Genomic DNA, 14,098 nt, shown 5'->3' with positions numbered 1-14,098 from the left:
AAACAACAACACCATTCACAACAGCTCAGAGCACAACTGTTAGTACAGCTGAAACAACAACACCAGCCACAACAACTGAGAGCACAACTGTTAGTACAGCTGAAAAAACGACACCAGCCACAACAACTGAGAGCACAACTGAAACAACTACACCAGCCACAACAACTGAAAGCACAACTGTTATTACAACTAAAACAACTACACCAGCCACAACAACTGAGAGTACAACTGAAACCACTACACCAGCCACAACATCTGAGAGCACAACTGTTAGTACAGCTGAAACAACTACACCAGCCACAACAACTGAGAGCACAACTGTTAGTACAGCTGAAACAACTACCTCAGCCACAACAACCGAGAGTACAACTGTTAGTACAACTGAAACAACTACATCAGCCACAACTACTGAGAGCACAACTGTTAGTACGGCTGAAATAACTACACAAGACACAACAACTGAGAGCACAACTGTTAGTACAGCTGAAACAACGACACCAGCCACAACAACTGAGAGCACAACTGTTAGGTCAGCTGAAACAACTACACCAGCCACAACAACTGAGAGCACAACTGTTATTACAACTGAAACAACTACACCAGCCACAACAACTGAGAGCACATCTGAAACAACTACACCAGCCACAACAACTGAGAGCACAACTGTTAGTACAGCTGAAACAACAACACCATTCACAACAGCTCAGAGCACAACTGTTAGTACAGCTGAAACAACAACACCAGCCACAACAACTGAGAGCACAACTGTTAGTACAGCTGAAAAAACGACACCAGCCACAACAACTGAGAGCACAACTGAAACAACTACACCAGCCACAACAACTGAAAGCACAACTGTTATTACAACTAAAACAACTACACCAGCCACAACAACTGAGAGTACAACTGAAACCACTACACCAGCCACAACAGCTGAGAGCACAACTGTTAGTACAGCTGAAACAACAACACCAGCCACAAAAGCTGAGAGCACAACTCTTAGTTCAGCTGAAACAACTACACCAGCCACAACAGCTGAGAGCACAACTGAAACAACTACACCATCCACAACAACTGAGAGCACAACTGTTATTACAACTAAAACAACTAAACCAGCCACAACAACTGAGAGCACAATTGAAACAACTACACCAGCCACAACAGCTGAGAGCACAACTGTTAGTACAGCTGAAACAACAACACCAGCCACAACAGCTGAAGGCACAACTGTTATTACAACTAAAACAACTACACCAGCCAAAACCACTGAGAGCACAACTGCAACAACTACACCAGCCACAAAAACTGAGAGCACAACTGTTAGTACAGCTGAAACAACAACACCAGCCACAACAGCTGAGAGCACAACTGTTAGTACAGCTGAAACAACAACACCAGCCACAACAGCTGAGAGCACAACTGTTAGAACAGCTGAAACAACAACACCAGCCACAACAACTGAGAGCACAACTGTTACTACAGATGAAACAATGACACCAGCCACAACAACTGAGAGCACAACTGAAACAACTACACCAGCCACAACCACTGAGAGCACAACTGTTACTAGAGCTGAAACAACAACACCAGCCACAACAGCTGAGAGCACAACTGTTAGTACAGCTGAAACAACGGCACCAGCCACAACAACTGAGAGCACAACTGTTAGTACAGCTGAAACAACAACAACACCAGTCACAACAACTGAGAGCACAACTGTTAGTACAGCTGAAAGAACTACACCAGCCACAACAACTGAGAGCACAACTGTTAGTACAGCCGAAACAACTACACAAGCCACAACAACTGAGAGCACAACTATTAGTACAGCTGAAACAACTACACCAGCCACAACAACTGAGAGCGCAACTGTTAGTACAGCTGAAACAACAACACCAGCCACAACAACTGAGAGCACAACTGTTAGTACAACTGAAACAACTACACCAGCCACAATAACTGAGAGCACAACTGGTAGTACAGCTGAAACAACAACAAAACCAGCCACAACAACTGAGAGCACAACTGTTAGTACAGCTGAAACAACAACAACACCAGTCACAACAACTGAGAGCACAACTGTTAGTACAGCCGAAACAACTACACAAGCCACAACAACTGAGAGCACAACTATTAGTACAGCTGAAACAACTACACCAGCCACAACAACTGAGAGCACAACTGTTATTACAACTGAAACAACTACACCAGCCACAACAACTGAGAGCACATCTGAAACAACTACACCAGCCACAACAACTGAGAGCACAACTGTTAGTACAGCTGAAACAACAACACCATTCACAACAGCTCAGAGCACAACTGTTAGTACAGCTGAAACAACAACACCAGCCACAACAACTGAGAGCACAACTGTTAGTACAGCTGAAAAAACGACACCAGCCACAACAACTGAGAGCACAACTGAAACAACTACACCAGCCACAACAACTGAAAGCACAACTGTTATTACAACTAAAACAACTACACCAGCGACAACAACTGAGAGTACAACTGAAACCACTACACCAGCCACAACAGCTGAGAGCACAACTGTTAGTACAGCTGAAACAACAACACCAGCCACAAAAGCTGAGAGCACAACTCTTAGTTCAGCTGAAACAACTACACCAGCCACAACAGCTGAGAGCACAACTGAAACAACTACACCATCCACAACAACTGAGAGCACAACTGTTATTACAACTAAAACAACTAAACCAGCCACAACAACTGAGAGCACAATTGAAACAACTACACCAGCCACAACAGCTGAGAGCACAACTGTTAGTACAGCTGAAACAACAACACCAGCCACAACAGCTGAGAGCACAACTGTTAGTACAGCTGAAACAACAACACCAGCCACAACAGCTGAAGGCACAACTGTTATTACAACTAAAACAACTACACCAGCCAAAACCACTGAGAGCACAACTGCAACAACTACACCAGCCACAACAGCTGAGAGCACAACTGTTAGTACAGCTGAAACAACAACACCAGCCACAACAGCTGAGAGCACAACTGTTAGAACAGCTGAAACAACAACACCAGCCACAACAACTGAGAGCACAACTGTTACTACAGATGAAACAATGACACCAGCCACAACAACTGAGAGCACAACTGAAACAACTACACCAGCCACAACCACTGAGAGCACAACTGTTACTACAGCTGAAACAACAACACCAGCCACAACAGCTGAGAGCACAACTGTTAGTACAGCTGAAACAACGGCACCAGCCACAACAACTGAGAGCACAACTGTTAGTACAGCTGAAACAACAACAACACCAGTCACAACAACTGAGAGCACAACTGTTAGTACAGCTGAAAGAACTACACCAGCCACAACAACTGAGAGCACAACTGTTAGTACAGCCGAAACAAGTACACAAGCCACAACAACTGAGAGCACAAATGTTAGTACAGCTGAAACAACGACACCAGCCACAACAACTGAGAGCGCAACTGTTAGTACAGCTGAAACAACAACACCAGCCACAACAACTGAGAGCACAACTGTTAGTACAGCTGAAAAAACAACAACACCAGCCACAATAACTGAGAGCACAACTGTTAGTACAGCTGAAACAACAACAAAACCAGTCACAACAACTGAGAGCACAACTGTTAGTACAGCTGAAACAACGGCACCAGCCACAACAACTGAGAGCACAACTGTTAGTACAGCTGAAACAACAACAACACCAGTCACAACAACTGAGAGCACAACTTTTAGAACAATTGAAACAACTGCACCAGCCACAACATCTGAAAGCACAACTGTTAGTACAGCTGAAACAACTACACCAGCCACAACAACTGAGAGCACAACTGTTAGTACAGCTGAAACAACTACCTCAGCCACAACAACCGAGAGTACAACTGTTAGTACAACTGAAACAACTACATCAGCCACAAAAACTGAGAGCACAACTGTTAGTACGGCTGAAATAACTACACAAGACACAACAACTGAGAGCACAACTGTTAGTACAGCTGAAACAACGACACCAGCCACAACAACTGAGAGCACAACTGTTAGGTCAGCTGAAACAACTACACCAGCCACAACAACTGAGAGCACAACTGTTATTACAACTGAAACAACTACACCAGCCACAACAACTGAGAGCACATCTGAAACAACTACACCAGCCACAACAGCTGAGAGCACAACTGTTAGTACAGCTGAAACAACAACACCAGCCACAACAGCTGAAGGCACAACTGTTATTACAACTAAAACAACTACACCAGCCAAAACCACTGAGAGCACAACTGCAACAACTACACCAGCCACAAAAACTGAGAGCACAACTGTTAGTACAGCTGGAACAACAACACCAGCCACAACAGCTGAGAGCACAACTGTTAGTACAGTTGAAACAACAAAACCATCCACAACAGCTGAGAGCACAACTGTCAGAACAGCTCAAACAACAACTCCAGCCACAACAACTGAGAGCACAACTGTTACTACAGATGAAACAATGACACCAGCCACAACAACTGAGAGCACAACTGAAACAACTACACCAGCCACAACCACTGAGAGCACAACTGTTACTAGAGCTGAAACAACAAGACCAGCCACAACAGCTGAGAGCACAACTGTTAGTACAGCTGAAACAACGGCACCAGCCACAACAACTGAGAGTACAACTGTTAGTACAGCTGAAACAACAACAACACCAGTCACAACAACTGAGAGCACAACTATTAGTACAATTGAAACAACTACACCAGCCACAACAACTGAGAGCACAACTGTTAGTACAGCTGAAACAACTACACCAGCCACAACAGCTGAGAGCACAACTGTTAGTACAGCTGAAACAACAACACCAGCCACAACAACTGAGAGCACAACTGTTAGTACAGCTGAAACAACGACAACAGCCACAACAACTGAGAGCACAACTGAAACAACTACACCAGCCACAACAACTGAGAGCACAACTGTTATTACAACTAAAACAACTACACCAGCCACAACAACTGAGAGCACAACTGTTAGTACAGCTGAAACAACTAAACCAGCCACAACAACTGAGAGCACAATTGTTAGTACAGCTGTAACAACTACACCAGCCACAACAACTGAGAGCACAACTGTTATTACAACTAAAACAACTACACCAGCCACAACAACTGAGAGCACAACTGAAACAACTACACCAGCCACAACAACTGAGAGCACAACTGTTAGTACAGCTGAAACAACACCAGCCACATCAACTGTCATCTCAACTATTAGTACAACTGAAACGATTACACCAGCCAAAACAACTGAGAGCACAACTGTTAGTACAACTGAAACAACATCAGCTACAACAACTGAGAGCACAACTGTTAGTACAACTGAAACAACACCAGCCACAACAACTGAGAGGACAAATCTTAGTACAGCTGAAACAACTACACCAGCCACAACAACTGAGAGCACAACTGTTAGTACAACTGAAACAACACCAGCTACAACAACTGAGAGCAAAACTGTTAGTACAGCTGAAACAACTACACCAGCCACAGCAACTGAGAGCACAACAGTTATTACAACTGAAACAACACCAGCTACAACAACTGAGAGCACAACTGTTAGTAAAACTGAAACAACACCAGCTACAACAACTGAGAGCACAACTTTAAGTACAACTGAAACAACTACACCAGCCACAACAACTGAGAGCACAACAGTTATTACAACTGAAACAACACCAGCTACAACAACTGAGAGCACAACTGTTAGTACAGCTGAAACACCAAAACCAGCAACAACAACTGAGAGCAAAACTGAAACAACTACACCAGCCACAACAACTGAGAGCACAACGATTAATACAGCTGAAACAAAAACATCAGCAACAACAACAACTGAGGGCACAACTGTTAGTACAACTGAAACAACTACACCAGCCACAACAACTGAGAGCACAACTGTTAGTACAGCTGAATCAACAACATCAGCAACAACAACAACTGACAGCACAACTGTTAGTACAACTAAAACAACTACACCAGCTACAACAACTGAGAGCACAACTGTTAGTACAACTGAAACAACACCGGCAGCAACAACAACTGAGAGCACAACTGTTAGTACAGCTGAAACAACAACACCAGCAATAACAACTGAGAGCACAACTTTTAGTACAACTGAAACAACTACACCAGCCACAACAACTGACAGCACAACTGTTAGTACAACTAAAACAACTACACCAGCTACAACAACTGAGAGCACAACAGTTATTACAACTGAAACAACACCAGCTACAACAACTGAGAGCACAACTGTTACTACAACTGAAACAACAATACCAGCATCAACAACTGAGAGCACAACTGTTAGTACAACTAAAACAAGTACACCAGCCACAACAACTGAGAGCACAACTGAAACAACACCAGCTACAACAACTGAAAGTACAACAGTTAGTACAGCTGAAACAACGACACCAGCAACAACAACTGAGAGCACAATTATTAGTACACTTCAAACAACTACACCAGCCAGAACAACAACTCTTGCTGTAGTACAAATAAAGCTGGTGTTCCTGTCTAAAGATGAATTTACAGATGACCTCAGTGATTCAAAGTCTCATGCTTTTAAAAACAGGGCTCAGCTTGTTCAGCAATATGTAAGTGAAAACCCACATACTCTGCTCACTATATAATCCTTGAGTGAATAAACAGCAATTATATTTAATTACAAACATTAGATGTTTATCATGAATAGCCTATCCATACTTGTTTATTGTAACTGTCTGTATTTTGTTACAGCTTAAAGCTATCTACAATAAATATCCCTCCTTCCTAAGAGTCTCAGTCCTACTATTCAGGTAAATACTTTACATTGTAAAGCTGCATATTTTATATACATTGCCTATGTGTGCTTATTTTATATGCACTGCCAAGAGCATGTAATTAATACATCAGGTGGGGATATTAAGAAAGGTTTTCAAATGACAGTGTTTCTAAAAAATGTATTCCAGGAAGGGGTCAGTCATCACCACAACAGAACTCACTTTCATCGCTACACAGGATGTGCCGTCAAATCAAGAAATTGCCAATGCATTATTGAGTGACACAGCAACTCTTAATTCCCTGAACATAACTTCTAATTCAGTTGAAGTTAATGGTGCAGGTAGGTCTGGAAACACATAAAAGCAAATTGTCTAAAAAATCTCTCTCTCTCTCTCTCTCTCTCTCTCTCTCTCTCTCTCTCTCTCTCTCTCTCTCTCTCTCTCTCTCTCTCTCTCTCTTCTCTCTCTTTCTCTCTCTCTCTCTCTCTCTCTCTCTCTCTCTCTCTCTCTTTTCTCTCTCTCTGTATGTGTGTGTGTGTGTGTGTGTGTGAGAGAGAGAGAGAGAGAGAGAGAGAGAGAGAGAGAGAGAGAGAGAGAGAGTTTGAGACCGTGTAAAGTCAACAAAAAAAGTGTTAAAACAAACATAGTTTTATCTGAATTTAAAATTATTTGGAAACTAATAATGATTTACACAAGTATTCTAAATAAAAATCAATCTTCATACAATTTATTTCTTTTGTTAGTGCTGTCACGAGTTCCATCTAAACTGTTATTTTCTTGTGTCAGACTATAAAATGGAAACGTCCTCTACTACTGAACCAACAACAGAATACTCAACAGCCACAACAACTATTGATGTATCATCCACCTCTAGAGCAGCAGATACTACAACAGAGTCACCAACAACATTGACTACGGAATTTGAGAGCAAAATTGCTAGTACAGCTGAAACAACAACACCAGTCACAACAACTGAGAGCACAACTGTTAGTACAGCTGAAACAACTACTCCAGCCACTACAACTGAAAGCACAACTGTTAGTACAGCTGAAACAACTACACCAGCCACAACAACTGAGAGCACAACTGTTAGTACATCTGAAACAACTACACCAGCCACAACAACTGAGAGCACAACTGTTAGTACAGCTGAAACAACTACACCAGCCACAACAACTGAGAGCACAACTGTTAGTACAGCTGAAACAACTACACCAGCCACAACAACTGAGAGCACAACTATTAGTACAGCTGAAACAACGACACCAGCCACAACAACTGAGAGCACAACTGTTAGTACAGCTGAAACAACTACACTAGCCACCACAACTGAGAGCACAACAGTTATTACAACTGAAACAATGACACCAGCCACAACAACTGAAAGCACAACTGTTAGTACAGCTGCAACACCTACACCAGCCACATCAACTGATAGCACAGCTGTTAGTACAGCTGAAACAACTACACCAGCTACAACCACTGAGAGCACAACTGTTAGTGCAGCTGAAACAACTACACCAGCCACAACAACTGAGAGCACATCTGTTAGTACAGCTGAAACAACTACACCAGCCACAACAAGTAAGAGCACAACTGTTATTACAACTGAAACAACGACACCAGCTACAACAACTGAGAGCACAACTGTTAGTACAGCTGAAACAACAACACCAGTCAAAACAACTGAGAGCACAACTGATAGTACAGCTGAAACAACAACACCTCCCACAACAGCTGAGAGCACAACTGTTAGTACAGCTGAAACAACAACACCAGCCACAACAGCTGAGAGCACAACTGTTAGTACAGCTGAAACAACTACACCAGCCACAACAGCTGAGAGCACAACTGTTATTACAACTAAAACAACTACACCAGCCACAACAACTGAGAGCACAACTGAAACAACTACACCAGCCACATCAACTGAGAGCGCAACTGTTAGTACAGCTGAAACAACTACACCATTACCAATAATAACAGAATTGTCCTCAGCCACGACAACTGAGAGCACAACTGTTATTACAACTGAAACAACGACACCATCTACAACAACTGAGAGCACAACTGTTAGTACAGCTGAAACAACTACACCATTACCAATAATAACAGAATTGTCCTCAGCCACGACAACTGAGAGCACAACTGTTATTACAACTGAAACAACGACACCAGCTACAACAACTGAGAGCACAACTGTTAGTACAGCTGAAACAACAACACCAGCTACAACAACTGAGATCACAACTGTTATTACAACTGAAACAACGACACCAGCTACAACAACTGAGAGCACAACTGTTAGTACAGCTGAAACAACAACACCAGTCACAACAACTGAGAGCACAACTGTTAGTACAGCTGAAACAACAACGCCAGTCACAACAACTGAGAGCACAACTGTTAGTACAGCTGAAACAACAACACCAGCCACAACAGCTGAGAGCACAACTGTTAGTACAGCTGAAACAACACCAGCCACAACAGCTGAGCGCACAACTGTTAGTACAGCTGAAACAACTACACCAGCCACAACAGCTGAGAGCACAACTGTTATTACAACTAAAACAAATACACCAGCCACAACAACTGAGAGCACAACTGAAACAACTACACCAGCCACAACAGCTGAGAGCACAACTTTTAGTACAGCTGAAACAACAACACCAGCCACAACAGCTGAGAGCACAACTGTTAGTACAGCTGAAACAACAACACCAGCCACAACAGCTGAGAGCACAACTGTTATTACAACTAAAACAACTACACCAGCCACAACAACTGAGAGCACAACTGAAACAACAACACCAGCCACAACAACTGAGAGCACAACTATTAGTACAGCTGAAACAACTACACCAGTTAAAGCAACTGAGAGCACAACTGTTAGTACAGACGAAGCAACTACACCAGCCACAGCAACTGAAAGGACAACTGTTAGTACAGCTGAAACAACTACACCAGCCACAACAACTGAGAGCACAACTGTTAGTACAGCCGAAACAACGACACCAGCCACAACAGCTGAGAGCACAACTGTTAGTACAACTGCAACAATGACATCAGCCACAACAACTAAGAGCAGAACTGTTAATACAGCTGAAACAACGACACCAGCAACAACAACTGAGAGCATATCTGTTAGTACAGCTGAAACAACTAGACCAGCCACAGCAACTGAAAGGACAACTGTTAGTACAGCTGAAACAACTACACCAGCCACAACAACTGAGAGCACATCTGTTAGTACAGCCGAAACAACGACACCAGCCACAACAGCTGAGAGCACAACTGTTAGTACAACTGCAACAATGACATCAGCCACAACAACTAAGAGCAGAACTGTTAATACAGCTGAAACAACCACACCAGCAACAACAACTGAGAGCACATCTGTTAGTACAGCTGAAACAACTACACCAGCCACAACAACTGAGAGCACATCTGTTAGTACAGCTGAAACAACTACACCAGACACAACAGCTGAGAGCACAACTGTTAGTACAACTGAAACAACAACACCAGCCACAACAACTGAGACCACAAGTGTTAGTACAGCTGAAAGAACTACACCAGCCACAACAACTGAGAGCACAACTGTTAGTACAGCCGAAACAACTACACAAGCCACAACAACTGAGAGCACAACTGTTAGTACAGCTGAAACAACGACAACAGCCACAAAAACTGAGAGCACAACTGTTAGTACAGCTGAAACAACGACACCAGCCACAACAGCTGAGAGCACAACTGTTAGTACAACTGAAACAACAACACCAGCCACAACAACTGAGAGCACAACTATTAGTACAACTGAATCAACTACACCAGTCAAAGCAACTGAGAGCACAACTGTTAGTACAGCTGAAACAACTACACCAGCCACAACAACTGAGAGCACAACTGTTAGTACAGCCGAAACAACTAAACCAGCCACAGCAACGGAAAGGACAACTGTTAGTACAGCTGAAACAACGACACCAGCCACAACAACTGAGAGCACAACTGTTAGTACAGCTGAAACAACGACAACAGCCACAACAACTGAGAGCACAACTGTTAGTACAGCCGAAACAACTACACCAGCCACAACAACTGAGAGCACAACTGTTAGTACAGCTGAAACAATGACACCAGCCACAACAACTGAGAGCACAACTGTTAGTACAGGTGAAACAACTACACCAGCCACAACAACTGAGAGCACAACTTTTAGAACAGCTGAAACAATGACACCAGCCACAACAACTGAGAGCACAACTGTTAGTAAAGCTGAAACAACTACACCAGCCACAACAACTGAGAGCACAACTGTTATTACAACTGAAACAACGACACCAGCCACAACAGCTGAGAGCACAACTGTTAGTACAACTGAAACAATGACACCAGCCACAACAACTAAGATCAGAACTGTTAGTACAGCTGAAACAACGACACCAGCAACAACAACTGAGAGCACATCTGTTGGTAAAGCTGAAACAACTACACCAACATCAACAACTGAGAGCACAACTGTTATTACAACTGAAACAACGACACCAGCCACAACAACTGAGAGCATATCTGTTAGTACAGCTGAAACAACTACACCAGTCACAACAACTGAGAGCACAACTGTTAGTACAGCTGAAACAACTACACCAGCCACAACAACTGAGAGCACAACTGTTAGTACAGCTGAAACAACAACACCAGCCACAACAACTGAGAGCACAACTGTTAGTACAGCTGAAACAACTATACCAGCCACAACAACTGAGAGCACAACTGTTAGTACAGCTGAAACAAAGACACCAGCCACAACAACTGAGAGCAAAACTGTTAGTACAGCTGAAACAACGACACCAGCCACAACAACTGAGAGCACGACTGTTAGTACAACTGAAACAACAACACCAGCCACAACAACTGAGAGCACAACTATTAGTACAGCTGAAACAACTACACCAGTCAAAGCAACTGAGAGCACAACTGTTAGTACAGCTGAAACAACTACACCAGCCACAACAACTGAGAGCACAACTGTTAGTACAGCCGAAACAACTACACCAGCCACAACAACTGAGAGCACAACTGTTAGTACAGCTGAAACAATGACAACAGCCACAACAACTGAGAGCACAACTGTTAGTACAGCCGAAACAACTACACCAGCCACAACAACTGAGAGCACATCTGTTAGTACAGCTGAAACAACTACACCAGCCACAACAACTGAGAGCACAACTATTAGTACAGCTGAAACAACGACACCAGCCACAACAACTGAGAGCACAACTGTTAGTACAGCCGAAACAACTACACTAGCCACAACAACTGAGAGCACAACTGTTAGCACAGCTGAAACAACTACACCAGCCACAACAGCTGAGAGCACAACTGTTAGTACAACTGAAACAACAACACCAGCCACAACATCTGAGAGCACAACTGTTATTACAACTGAAACAACGACACCAGCCACAACAACTGAGATTACAACTGTTAGTACATCTGAAACAACTACACCAGCCACAACAACTGAGAGCACAACTGTTAGTACAGCTGAAACAACTACACCAGCCAAAACAACTGAGAGCACAACTGTTAGTACAGCTGAAACAACTACACCAGCCACAACAACTGAGAGCACAACTGAAACAACTACACCAGCCACAACACCTGAGAGCACAACTGTTAGTACAGCTGAAACAACGGCACCAGCCACAACAACTGAGAGCACAACTGTTAGTACAATTGAAACATCTGCACCAGCCACAACAACTGAGAGCACAACAGTTAGTACAACTGAAACAACACCAGCTACAACAACTGAGAGCACAACTGTTAGTACAGCTGAAACAACGACACCAGCCACAACAACTGAGAGCACAACTGTTAGTTCAGCCGAAACAACGACACCAGCCACAATAACTGTTAGTACAACTGTTAGTACAGCTGAAACAACTACACCAGCCACAACAACTGAGAGCAAAACTGTTAGTACAGCTGAAACAACTACACCAGTCACGACAACTGAGAGCACAACTGTTAGTACAGCTGAAACAACTACACAAGTCTCAACAACTGAGAGCACAACTGTTAGTACAGCTGAAACAACTACACCAGCCACAACAACTGAGAACACAACTGTTAGTACAGCTGAAACAACAACACCAGTCACAACAACTGAGAGCACATCTGTTAGTACAGCTGAAACAACTACACCAGCCACAACAACTGAGAACACATCTGTTAGTACAGCTGAAACAACTACACCAGCCACAACAACGGAGAGCACAACTCTAATTACAAATGAAACAACGACACCAGCCACAACAACTGAGAGCACATCTGTTAGTACAGCTGAAACAACTACACCAGCCACAACAACTGAGAACACAACTGTTAGTACAGCTGAAACAACTACACCAGCCACAACAACTGAGAGCACATCTGTTAATACAGCTGAAACAACTACACCAGCCACAACAACTGAGAGCACAACTGTTAGTACAACTGAAACAACAACACCAGCCACAACATCTGAGAGCACAACTGTTATTACAACTGAAACAACGACACCAGCTACAACAACTGAGAGCACAACTGTTAGTACAGCTGAAACAACAACAGCAGTCACAACAACTGAGAGCACAACTGTTAGTACAGCTGAAACAACAACGCCAGTCACAACAACTGAGAGCACAACTGTTAGTACAGCTGAAACAACAACACCAGCCACAACAGCTGAGAGCACAACTGTTAGTACAGCTGAAACAACACCAGCCACAACAGCTGAGCGCACAACTGTTAGTACAGCTGAAACAACTACACCAGCCACAACAGCTGAGAGCACAACTGTTATTACAACTAAAACAAATACACCAGCCACAACAACTGAGAGCACAACTGAAACAACTACACCAGCCACAACAGCTGAGAGCACAACTTTTAGTACAGCTGAAACAACAACACCAGCCACAACAGCTGAGAGCACAACTGTTAGTACAGCTGAAACAACAACACCAGCCACAACAGCTGAGAGCACAACTGTTATTACAACTAAAACAACTACACCAGCCACAACAACTGAGAGCACAACTGAAACAACAACACCAGCCACAACAACTGAGAGCACAACTATTAGTACAGCTGAAACAACTACACCAGTTAAAGCAACTGAGAACACAACTGTTAGTACAGACGAAGCAACTACACCAGCCACAGCAACTGAAAGGACAACTGTTAGTACAGCTGAAACAACTACACCAGCCACAACAACTGAGAGCACA

At 43.3% G+C, this 14,098-nt stretch overlaps 1 protein-coding gene across 1 annotated transcript in view; it reads left to right on the top strand.

Moving 5' to 3' along the window:
• LOC143753989 (uncharacterized) overlaps window positions 1-14,098 on the top strand; it is a 59,301-nt gene that overhangs the window by 32,018 nt on the left and 13,185 nt on the right. Inside the window, exons 12-19 of the mRNA XM_077246928.1 lie at window positions 294-422; window positions 663-716; window positions 1,563-1,610; window positions 4,326-4,527; window positions 5,488-6,653; window positions 6,796-6,854; window positions 7,008-7,159; window positions 7,605-9,455. Coding sequence (XP_077103043.1) covers window positions 294-422; window positions 663-716; window positions 1,563-1,610; window positions 4,326-4,527; window positions 5,488-6,653; window positions 6,796-6,854; window positions 7,008-7,159; window positions 7,605-9,455 — 3,661 coding nt within the window. The remainder of the gene's footprint in view (window positions 1-293; window positions 423-662; window positions 717-1,562; window positions 1,611-4,325; window positions 4,528-5,487; window positions 6,654-6,795; window positions 6,855-7,007; window positions 7,160-7,604; window positions 9,456-14,098) is intronic.

The sequence above is a fragment of the Siphateles boraxobius genome, unplaced genomic scaffold (assembly GCF_051911475.1).
Source record: "Siphateles boraxobius isolate OS27281-9 unplaced genomic scaffold, OSU_SipBor_1 29, whole genome shotgun sequence".
NCBI classification, from domain to species: domain Eukaryota; kingdom Metazoa; phylum Chordata; class Actinopteri; order Cypriniformes; family Leuciscidae; genus Siphateles; species Siphateles boraxobius.
This window is presented reverse-complemented; position numbering and strand designations above follow the sequence as displayed.